Below are 12,201 nucleotides of genomic sequence, written 5' to 3'. Positions count from 1 at the left end.
TTTGAGTAGCTAAAGAAATTAAAACTCTCCTGGCATGAATATGATTAATAAAGAAAGGGGTGCAGCTGCAGCTTTTCTCACAGGGAGCTGAAACACGAACAGATTAGCAAAGAGCCGGAGAGTGAAGAGCTTCTATCAGATAAAACTGAAGCAGACTTACAGAAAAGCAGAGTACAGGTGAAGATAAAAGAAGATATGAGACCAGGGGGAAAGAAGCAAGAACATGTGGACGGGGAGAAATGAGCAGCAATCAGAGGAATGTAAGAGACTGTACTCAAGTAGGAAATAGAAAAGTAAAAAATTGCTGTAAAAATTATTTTAATGCCCCTAAACATGCCCAAATAAAAAAAAAACAAAGTTTATTATCTAGTTAAAGTGAATGTTTATATTTTTATATCTTGTTCTTTGTGAAATAATATAGGACTATATGAGTTGTAAATTATTGCTGCACATGAAGCTGTTTCTCAAAATCCATTGTCTGCAGTAGCTAATAAAAGAATATATTTATACCCGTGAATAAGTATTTATGGCCCCGCCCACCTTCGCTTGCGACAGCCTATAGGCAGAGCTGAAGTCAGGGAGGGACGCCGTCTCATCAGACAGGAGCTAAGTTTGTTCCTGTGTTAACACTGATGTGTTATTTGTGTGAATAACACATCAGTGTTTATATACTTTACCCACTAATTCAGAGCTAAGAAACAAATGTTTAGAATTTGTCTATGTAAAAAACACCAGCCAAGTACAATTGAGATAGTTGAGTTACTCTCTGGACCTGGACTACCCACCTCTGTGTGTAAGTAACTGTAGGTTTACATAGGATCTCCGGTGGATTTGGTGTTTTACAGAAACAGAAAGTCTAGGTCTGAAGGTGACTGAACTGCACTAAGCAGTGCATTATTACACATGTTGTAAAGTAACATGTGTAAAAATGTCTTTATTTTAAAACATTTTTAACGGTTGTCCTTCTCGCTGCCTGTTGTGGCAGTGCTGTTAGCCAATCAGAGGCATGTTTGCATGTATGAATATTAATCAGCAAGAACCGTAATCTTTTCGTTTCTCCTCCCGTCCACTCCTCCACAGGACTAAAGCAGAGTTATACCAGCTCACCGGAGCACACAGGGCATTTGTTCATACTAGCGACCATAACATTTTAAAAAGAATGAAAAAATGATGGAATGAGAACTTTAATCAAAATGCCCAATAAACTGCAAAATTAAAGTAATGTGGAATTGCTTTTTCACATTGAACAGCAGATCTCACACACACTAGAGAATGATATCACCACCAGAGAGGCAGCGCACTGCCCGGGGAAAGGAGGTGACAAACTGAGGAGAGAGAGAGAGAGAGAGAGAGAGAGAGAGAATGGATGAATTTCTAGCTACATATCATGACAGGCACTGTGTGACAGGATGGGCATAGAGGAGGATAGTAGAGGACCATGTAATTTCCAGTGGTTCCATCAATCAGGGATTTATAAGCAGCGCTGCTCCTTTCCCTGCAGATGGATTAGTGAAAATCACACATAACTCACTGAAGCACACGGGCCATATGCAAAAAAAAATTATATATATATATATATATATCTCGCCCCTTTACAAAGAATCCGCCTTCATAGAGGCACAGATCTGGAGTTTCCATACAACACAGTCTCACAAAGAGCATCCAAGCAGTATGAGCTCAATATTCTGACTAACATCCTGTAAAGTCATTTCTAAACTCTGTCTTTGCACATTTATCTTACACAGAAACCTATGAGAGACATTTGTAAAGAAATAAATACTGGAAACAGGAGAACATTTATTAAATCTGGAGGTCCACGCTTACAGAAATGCCAGTAGAGAATCTCTTCTGGCAGAGCTGGGTATCCGCTGTTCTCTATCCTCCCCTGTCTTATCCCAGTGCCCTCTTTAAATAAGCAGGCTTTTAAAGTGGCCTAACTCTAAGATGTCATTTGCTGGCAGTGCTGACGGCGGGGTGGGTGCGTTAAATAGCCGGTGTAAGTCCTTGGCTGGAAAGATACTGGCATTAGCGCAGATCAGTGACTAATAACAGAGTCAGTAATTGGGGTATTTAACAAAATGAGAACGGATTAAAACCGAGCGCAGTAAGTGCTACTTTTTCTGGGTTACAGAGAGAGAGAGAGCGAGAGAGAGAGAGGGAAAGAAAGTGGTGGATAAGTGAGAATCAGAGCAAGACGGGCAGAGCAGACGGAAAAGAGACCGACAGAAATGGAGAGATGGAACTAAAGACAAGTCCTTGGGGAAAGAGTATTCAAGGATTAAAAAGGTTTCATTTCTAGACAAATTCTAAAAAAAAAATAATCAGATAATCAGAGAGAGATGTTACCCATAAAGGTCCATTCATGTGTATTCATATAGTGACTCATTTCATAGCTGAGACTGCGTCTTGATGGAGATCATAGTAATCAGCAGTGAGCGATGCGCCGCTCGCTGCACACCCTGCATCATCAGGCATTTGGTGGATTATGTCTGAAGAGGGAAGTCCTTTGATCTACTTTTAATGGGCTTCTTCATTGAGCGAAATTGTAGACGGTTAAGTCGATGTTGGACATATTTTGACTAACCGCACGCTGTAGAAATGTACAGAACTAGCTTTAGCATTCCAGCGTTCTGTAAATCCCTAATGTGTAGCGTCAGTGTCTGACTTCACAATGCTAACATTACACATATTGTATGTCAGTTCAAATGAGTGGAATCCAATATTTATATTTATTTATTAATTTACAGACGTACATTTTGTCCAAGTATTTGGATTAAGAGATTTTTGTAGTTTTGACTTAAAAAACTAAGAAATCAATATGTGATTATGCAGATTTCGTTAAAGGGGTATAATTAAAAACTCTATAAATAGATATTCTGAGGTTTGGAATCTATGAACATATACTCCAAATAGTGAGTTCCTTGCTTTAAGGTCTCATTTCATCGTTTTTAAATTAATTTTAAAATGTCTAGTTGTGGTCTTTAGTATGAATGAATGCCATGTGAGCTGTTTTTAGAGCTCTGAATGACTGGGCTTTGAAGAAAGACAGGATTTGGCTCTTGCTCATGAATATTCATACGTGGAAATATATCGCCTCTGATTGGCTAACTGCACTGAGAAGGCCTACCTGCTTTTTCCCCACACAGTTAATTTTACAGCTCTAAAACTTAAAGGACTAAATGTTTTCAGTGATACAGCCTCAGTTATAAAGATAAAGCACTGAGTGCTGGGTAAAGTTAACCCTTAAACTTTACTTAACATCAGACTCAAGTGGCCACAACGCCGCTATCCCCACGGCAGCGCGAATTACCTTAGGCTAAGGCTATTAACTTGGTGATTTGGTGTTTGGGCAGTTTCACCACATTGAAGCCCCAGAATCTGCTCTATATCATAAAATCAGACGCGAAAGGCGCTGTTTTGACCGGTGTTCTCTCAAGTTGTGATCCCTTGTCAAACCTTGCTTCCCTAGTGTTTATTTAAGGTCTCGGTAAAACACAGATGCTAAACAGAAGCTATAAACAGAGCTGTTAGCTCCTCCTTAGCTATATCTCCTAATGCTGCAGCCCAGGTTCATCTCTGTCTGTGGGCGGTCCTGAGCCGAGGTGGGCAGGGCCATGAACTCACTGGTTGACATCGACACCCTAACGTCTCTCTAATCAATTCGTATTTCTGAGGATTTTCTTTTACTTGTTACTGCGGAGGCTAAATAACAGTTTCATGTGCAGCATCATAAACAACTCAGAGAGACCTATATTATTATACAAAAAACAAGAAAAAGTGGATTTTAGCGGAATAAAACCTTTAAGAATCTTCACTTGGCTTTTATTGGAGTCTCCACTACTGCTGCCCCCTTTTTTTTTTTTGTTCGTCTTCCTTTCCCTTTATTTGCCTCTGGGTTTCTGATTGATAAATTTGCTAAATGTCGCTGAAGTTTAATATCTGCTGTAATCTTAAACCTGGCACTCTTAAACATTAGTATTTATCTGCTGTCAGCAACTGGTGGTGGGAGGGGCTTCTGAAGGGGGATTCTGATAACAGTGTCATACTCATGGACCGTCACAGGATTTAAAGGGGTGCTCACACAGTTTGTCGCTGCATTTAATTCTTAATTCTTAGCAATTGCTTGCCCCTTTGCAACGGGCCTGATTGGAACCACCTTTATTTGAGTCTTTGGTCTTCAGTTATGTTTTCCCTAGATAAAGTTATTGGATTGAGGTCAGCTAAATGACTTGTTGTTTGGATGGTTTACAGGTGCAGCTCATTATTCGTCTAGACAGTAAAAAACACAAACCTATCCAGTTTGTATTTGATGTTCTCCTGCTAGTCGTTCTGCTGGTAGTCGTACAAGCCCGTGCCATAACAGTATGTATCTGTCATGTGTGACAGATGATGTGATATTGCATTTGATCATGAATAATTCTTCATGCTTAAGTTAATCACATTTTAATCTGTCTAAAGAATATTATTTCAGGACTGATTAAACCTTTTCATCGGTCTAAGCTGACCTTTCTATTTTGAAATGGTATCAGTGATTTGCATTTTGAAGTAAAACCCTTAGGTTTATATTAATGTAGGAACCTAATGCCTGTAGATTCCTCGAAGATATTGACAGAATGTGTTTCTGTACCCAGAATAAATCATCTGCTATAGTTGCCTTCTGTGGACTAATCTCACAGTCACATTTAATTTAATTGATTGTTTCAATTGTTGATTTGGCCAGTCATAAAATTATTTTTTTATTTTTCTATTTTGTCTTTAGAGCCTAATGACGGCCAACTTCCCATTATCTTACTAAAATGAGTACACCCTTCATATTTTTGTAAATATTTTATCTTTTCATGGGACAACACTAAATAACAGTTTAAATTGGCTGTGCCCTTAAAAAAAATAATTCAACACACAGCCATTAATATCTAAACCACTGGCAACAAAAGTGAGTGGGAAAATGACCAAATTATGCCCAATTGACAATTTTCCCTCCCTAGCGTCATGTGACTCATTAGTGTTACAAAGTCTGAGGTATGAATGGGGAGCAGGTGGGTTTAATTTTGGTGTTATCGCTTTCACACTCTCTCATACTGGCCAATGAAAGTTCAACATGGCACTTCATGACAAAGAACTCTCTAAGGATCTGAGGAACAGAATTGTTGCTCTCCATAAAGATAACCTTTAGGCTATAAGAAGATTGCTAAAACCCTGAAACGCATAATGGCCAAGGTCATACAGCAGTTTTCCAGGACGGATTCCAATCAGAACAGACCTCCCCAGGGTTGACCAAAGAAGTTCAGTGTAATATCCAGAGGCTGGCTTAAAAAAAAAGACATACATATGAGTGCTGCCAGCATTTCTGCAGAGGCTGAAGAAGTGGGAGGTCAGCCTGCAGTGCTCAGATTATAAACTAAACCTTGTATCAACTCTGTCTGCATGACACAGTTTTAGAAGGTAGCCTCTTCTGAAGCTGATGCACAAGAAAGCAAAAAAAAAGCCTAAAGAAAAAACAGTTTGCTGAAGACAAGCAGTCCAAGAGCATGGATTACTGGAGCTATGTCCTGTGGTCTGACGAGATTAAGGTAAACTTGTTTGGCTCAGATGGTGTCCACATGTGTGGTGGTGTCCAGGTAAGGAGTACCAAGAGAACTCTCCATTGATCACAGTCAAGCATGGTGATGGTAGCATCATAGACTGGGGCTGTATAAGTTGAACACCTGGAAACAAGTCCAACCTTTCTTTACATTAACTTGTTGTGGTATAATGAAAGAAAATCTATTTGATTATTAATCAGTAGTGCATCTTTTGAGCATGTGAACATTGAAGGACTATGTAAAATGTCTAGTTCTGTAGACTAGCTTTATAGAAATGAATGTGCATGGATCAGATATCACAGACACATGTTTAAAATGTCAGATTAGCATTGAATCTGCTCTGTATTTTTTCTGTTGTTCTAAACACTACTGTGATATTATGCTTGGTCAGCATTAGTAACTCATACTCTCTCTATTTCAGCTCCTACAGAATCTCCACTGAGGCCCAGTTTAGGTAAGATACACCAACTGCCTAAAATCTTATTTATCTGTTTCCAAATTGATAGCAGTCTCTACTGTGGGTACATGGGAAATGCAGTGTATACGATGTGTTGCTTTTCCACAGGAAATGCCAGGTTCCCACTACACAACTTTTTTAGTGGACAGGTCATTGTGCTGTTCACACTACACGACTGGTTCTGCTGTAATCACAAGTCCTTCAGCTCTTGACTCCCAGTCGCCGACTGGATTAGATAATTAGCATGCCAAATATTTGCTGGGCATCTGCAACTTGTCGCGAATACTCCTTGATGGATCAGCGAGCGCCTTTTACTAGTTCACACCACACAACTGAGCGAGCGCAGAGAGATCCTCGATTTATCTCTAAGCTGAGTTTTTGTCGTGATCTACAAAAAAGTTTTGGTGACTGAAAAACTAAAATCATGTAATGTGAACCTGGCATAACATGCAGAAAACAAAGCCATTATTAGATAGTTTTCACATCACTGTCTGAACGAGGCCCCTCAGAAGCCAATGAAAACTGAATTCAGCGTGTGCTGTTTTATTCCTCTACAGCTGAGATTCATGGAAACCATGCAGTACTGCGTGATGATTTTGATTCTAATCTACAAGCAGAGCTGGATCTCAGTATCTGGTGGGTACACAGGGCACTATGGGCATGTTTGTAAAGTTCTTGTGATTACAGGTGTCGGTGTGACTGTAGCTCCATGTGTTTGCTCTTCGCAGGTCAGACTGCAGTAACTGTGCGGTAGGGGAGCAGTGTGGGGTGCTGCTGCATGGCAAAGCCCTCACTTTCTGTGAACCGTTTGGGAGGAGAGAGCTGGTAAATCACACATGTGCACAGATACAGCACGGCTTTTCAAATCAACTTGCTGATTCTTGCTGTGTAAAAGCCATATATTAAGAGACACATGCAGAAGAACGTATGTTCTGTAACAGTGAAGAAAATAAATATTTGATCTCTAGCTGATTCTGTAAGTTTGCCCAAAGACATGAACAGTCTTTTTATTCTTAACAGTGAGATAGAATATCAAAAATAAAATCCAGAAAATCACATATGTATAAATTATATAAACCTATTTGCATTTTGCAGAGAGAAATAATGATTCGATCCCCTACCAACCATTAAGAGTTCTGGCTCCTAAAGACCAGTTAGAGACTCCTAATCAACTCGTTACCTGCATTAGAGACAGCTAATTATCACCTGAATATAAGACTCCTGTCCACAGACTGTACCATAAAATCCTGAGTGACAGCCTCCTTCCCTCTACCAGGACATTAAAAATGGGTCGTGGCTGGGTCTTCCAGCATGACAATGACCCAAAACATACAGCCAAGGCAACAAAGAAGTGGCCCAAAAAGAAGCACATTAAGGTCATGGTTTAAGGTATTTGTCAGTGGGAAAACAAAATTACAAAATCAACAAAGGATTAAATCATTATTTCCTTCACTGTACACAATCACAAAAATGTCCTTTTTAGACAGTGACATCCTGTTTGTTGTTTATTCAGACCACAGTGGCTTTAAACACGAGCACTGCTTCGGTACTGCAGTTTGCACTGGGTAAGTAATACCATGTTCATTCAAATCAACTCTATAGTAACTGAAGCTAACTGTTAGATGCTAAAGGTTTAGTTGCCCGGACAACAGACTGTCTGTTTTTAATATTGATTAATGCTAATTTTACACTGATAATGTTTTAAGCAGGTCAAGATTAAGATTATTGTCCAATCAGTGCTGAAGGCCTTAACCACTCCACTGAAGCACAGAGTTATACAGGAGTTTCAGTATTAGCATTAGCCGCTTACCATGCTAAGCGCTAGATCTTTCACAGGGGAGTATATCAGACTGTATTCTGCATATTTACTGTGTTTAAATAAGGTACGTGAGATGAACCGCTAGCTGATAGCGCCCTGGGTTACCGGAACACTCAGGCTTTCTTAGTGTAGTGCTGTTAGGCTGAATTAGCAGCTAACCGCAGCTAGTGCTAGGGGTTAGATGCTAATGCTAATTCCTGCTGCACCCAGCCTTAGTGGAAATCTGGAAATCTAAGCTTACTGTAAATAAACAGAAGCGTTTCACTCACCCTAATAAACAGTTTTCAGGAGAAAAATCTGTGTAGATTTCTTTACCTAACTTAGCTTTACTTTACAGGTCTCGCCACCCAGCAGGTGCTCCTTATGCATGAAAACAGATCAGAAAATTGCTGTTTATTAATAGCATGATATCGTTATATCAATAACGATATCATGCTGCATTGGAAATTTCCTACACAATGGAAACAAGCATGACCCCTCCATCAAGATACCACCCGCTTCTCAAAGATTTAGTTTATGTCTAAATCCTTTCTACACTATGAATATTCATATTTTTCATAAAGACATATTTTGGCAATGGGGACATAATTATACAGCAATTAAATGGACTGACTGACAGGATTGTGAGGGTGTAAGATATTATACTGTAAAATGTACAACTATTGAATTAGTCAATATTCTGCTTAAGTATCAAAATGAATATTAATTTCAGAAGTAAAATGGCAAAAATTGCAGCATGTTTGACTCAAATATTAAACCAATAAAACAAACAGTACCACAGTATTAGGGATGAGCGATATGGCCTTAAAATAATGTCAAGGTATTTCATAACGATACTCTTGGCAATATAACAAAACACTGAATTAATTTTTTTTTTTTTGAAAATACACTACTACAACATAATGAAAATGACATTTTATTATTACATATGATATGATATGGCACACCCCTAACTAAGATATTAAAAAATACAAGAATTTTATCAGATTTGTAACAGAAGTCAATGATCCAGAATGACATGATACTAATAATAATAATGCACTCCAAATATTTTCATATATCCAGGACTAAAGTAAAATAAATGATACTGGACAGATATAATCTGTCTCTAGTAGTTATATAATGGGAAATTATGAGAACAGTGTGATTTTTTCTTTTGCTAAAACCAGTAAAAAAAAGTAGAACCCTGATGTGATAATTAGAGGAGTGTGATTTAACACTATATTTCAGGATGTGATATAGTTCCCCCTATTTAAAAATGTTAGCGATATTTTTGCGTGCGATACGATATGGCACACCCCTATACAATACTAACAGTACTAAGCAGTGTCTACCATGTCACATTCATTCATGCTTCTGATGCTTATTTTTAAGGTGTGCTCTACACAGGCTGAAGCTTTGAAGTGCTGTTAGAATTTCTCATCTTTGATGATTTCCTCTTTAGTATTCTAAGTGATTTATCTTTCATCCTTAACCTCGTGTGCAGGGTCATCTTTCACTTAAAGAGCAAGTTAAAAACATCACAGACTGAGGCACAGACCCTCTAGAATACAGAGAAGATGCTTTTTGTAGAAACAGAACAACAGTGGTGCAGTGGAGATGGACTACATTGTAAACCCTTATACCAGTTTTTTGCACTAAAAGGTGCACTTAAAATCCTTTATTTTTCCCAAAAATCTTCAGAGCTTCTTATAATCTATACTATACTATAATTTCACCATTTAGCAGCATTAGCATTACCCACTAAGCCCTAGCTCTTTTGAATTCATTTAGCAGTGAGTATTATCAGCCTGTAGTCTGCTGTCAAGCCTCGCTAGCACTGCTGAAGCAGCATTAGCTGCTAACCGCACAAGTGCTAGCTTTTTCGCTATTCAGTCTGTGTGTAACTCTAAACCATGAAATGAAACATGAATGAAACACAGTAAACTAATGCTAAAATATGTGTTTTGGCAGACACTTTTAGTATTAGATTAATTAAAACCACATGTATAATATACAGTACTGTGCAATCCATTTATCTCAGCAATATGAGTGTTTTTACCGGGAAAAAGCACCACATATGATTTGAACAGATGCAATAAACATAAATACAGTAAAACATAACAAGGAATTCTCATTTTTAACTGTACGTATGTTATATTTTGTGAGCTAAGCTGAAGAACAAAGTGTAGTTCCAGATTTCTCCTGGATGCTCCTCAGTCAGCATGTGTAGATTATGTTCAGTTCCATCAGCAGCTCACCTGATTCACCACATTTACCAATTTACCAAACCAGGTGTTGATAAATATGATAAGAACTAGAAATAACTCTATTAATCTCAGATGAGGAGGAGAGATTAGGAGATGTTTTAAGGAAAACTATGCTGTATAAGCTCTGTTTTTTGTAAAATTGCTGTTTGTATTTATTATAATGTTTTTAAGTGTTTTACTGAGCTTATAAACACTTACTGCACAGATAAGAAGCTTTTTCTTTACTGAAATTCCCACAGGTACCCAAAACTTTTGCACAGTACGGTATGTTTCCTTCAGAAATATGTTGTTCATAACAGAAATATTTTTGCCATAATAATATATTTAGCATAATATATGCTTTAAAATGAGCTTTGTTATTAATGTGAATTTTATACCATATCAGCTTCTGGAGACGCCTGTCGCACAGAGAACCTGAACACTGCTCCCTTTCCCTGTGTTCTCCTCTCGCTGTACTCTCCTCTTCAGCCTCTAGTTCTGGTCTGCGTTCTAAATCACTCCCTATCACAGGAATGGTGCAGTATATTGTGTATTAAGTAGTGGTAAATAGTGCACTGTTCCTGTGTTAGGAAGAGAGTGATTGTAGAACGCAGATACAGCCACTGCGCTGCTCCCCTCCGCTCAGAGAACAGCCACTTCTGAACAGAGGCTGCGCTTCTGATTGGTTGTGAGTTCTCCAGCGGAGGGGGGCAGCACCGCACGGTGTCTCTGAAACTAATCATCCGCCTTAATAACTAACCTCAAAAATACGGGACGATTCCGGATTTTACGAGACAGTGGGCAACCCTACTCAGGGTCCTCTAGTGCTGTTGAGCAGCAGCTAGCGATTAGTGGCTAATGCTAATGCTCTAGCCTTAGTGCTGAAGAAATTAGGGAATCTAAGCTTACTGTAAATAAAAAGAAGCACTTTTACTCACCCAAATAAACAGGAGAGAAATCTGTGCAGATTAACATCCAGCTCTCATGTACCTTTAAAAGGAAATGTTTTTTTAAGAATTAAAGTTTTATTTACTTTACTTAGCTTAGCTTTACAGGTCTCGCCACCCAGCAGAGAGACCTACTGAATTAGAAGGAAAACATGGCGACACCCCTGTTCCTTACTAGTGTCACTTAATGCTCCTTATATAAGAAAATAGACCATAAACTAGAAATTCATTGATAGTGCACCTTATAATCCGGTAAGGTAAACATACTCAAATCATTTGAGGTTATATTATATTTTTTTCAAAATATTAATAAATTATTAATTTATAAAACTGTATGGAGATGAACAATCATTCATCTTCAAGTTCAACAGACAAACCACAAGTTCTTCACACTTTTTAAGTTAAATTAACTACTCAACAACCGCTCTATCTTACTTGTTTAAGTATGAAAGGTGTACCACTAAAAAATCTGTATAATTAATGACATCAAAGTTAAGTTGAATAATCTAAATTGGATGCAGTAGTCAAAACAAGCTTTGACTACCAAGCTTTTTTGGACTATAAGGGCCACTGGATTAAAAGATGCATTATGTGACACTAGTAAGTATGCGACTTCTTATTCAGCAGCTCTCCTCGCTGGGGGTGCCTAAGTAAGCAAAACTGTAATTCTTAAAAAAAAAAAAAAAAAATCAGTTAAAGGAAAGCAAGTGCTGGATGTTAATCTACACAGATTTCTCTACTGAAAACTGTTTATTTGGGTGAGTAAAGCGCTTCTGTTTATTTACAGTAAGCTTAGATTTCCAAATTTCTCCAGCACTAAGGCTGGGTGCAGCAGCATTACAATTAGCGGCTAACCACTAGCCTCAGTTAGAGCTAGTAAATGCTGCCAGCAGTGCTAGCCAGGGTTAGCAGCAGGCTACAGTCCAATAATAGCACTTAGCACGATAAGTGGCTAATGCTAATACTGCTGGAGAACTAAACTAAAACTCCTGTATAACTTTGTATTTCAGCAGAGTGTATTTACTGCTCCCTAATACCTGACTGAAAAAATATATACATAATTTATACATAATAAGGCGCACTGACGATTTTGGGTCAAATTGAAGGATATTTAAGTGTGCCTTATAGTGTTAAAAATACGATAAATTAGTAGTCTTTTCTCTAAATA

General features: G+C 38.2%; 1 protein-coding gene across 2 annotated transcripts in view; it reads left to right on the top strand.

Moving 5' to 3' along the window:
* The window catches only part of reln (reelin), a 203,848-nt gene that overhangs the window by 104,078 nt on the left and 87,569 nt on the right, over positions 1-12,201 (top strand). For both annotated transcript variants that reach the window (XM_049473397.1, XM_049473396.1), the window contains exons 5-8: positions 6,004-6,036; positions 6,597-6,675; positions 6,768-6,864; positions 7,553-7,604. In XM_049473397.1, the coding sequence (XP_049329354.1) occupies positions 6,004-6,036; positions 6,597-6,675; positions 6,768-6,864; positions 7,553-7,604 (261 nt within the window). The remainder of the gene's footprint in view (positions 1-6,003; positions 6,037-6,596; positions 6,676-6,767; positions 6,865-7,552; positions 7,605-12,201) is intronic.

The sequence above is a fragment of the Astyanax mexicanus genome, unplaced genomic scaffold (genome assembly GCF_023375975.1).
Source record: "Astyanax mexicanus isolate ESR-SI-001 unplaced genomic scaffold, AstMex3_surface scaffold_37, whole genome shotgun sequence".
NCBI lineage: Eukaryota > Metazoa > Chordata > Actinopteri > Characiformes > Acestrorhamphidae > Astyanax > Astyanax mexicanus.
The sequence above is the reverse complement of the archived record's forward strand: the minus strand, read 5'-3'. Positions and strand labels throughout refer to the sequence as shown.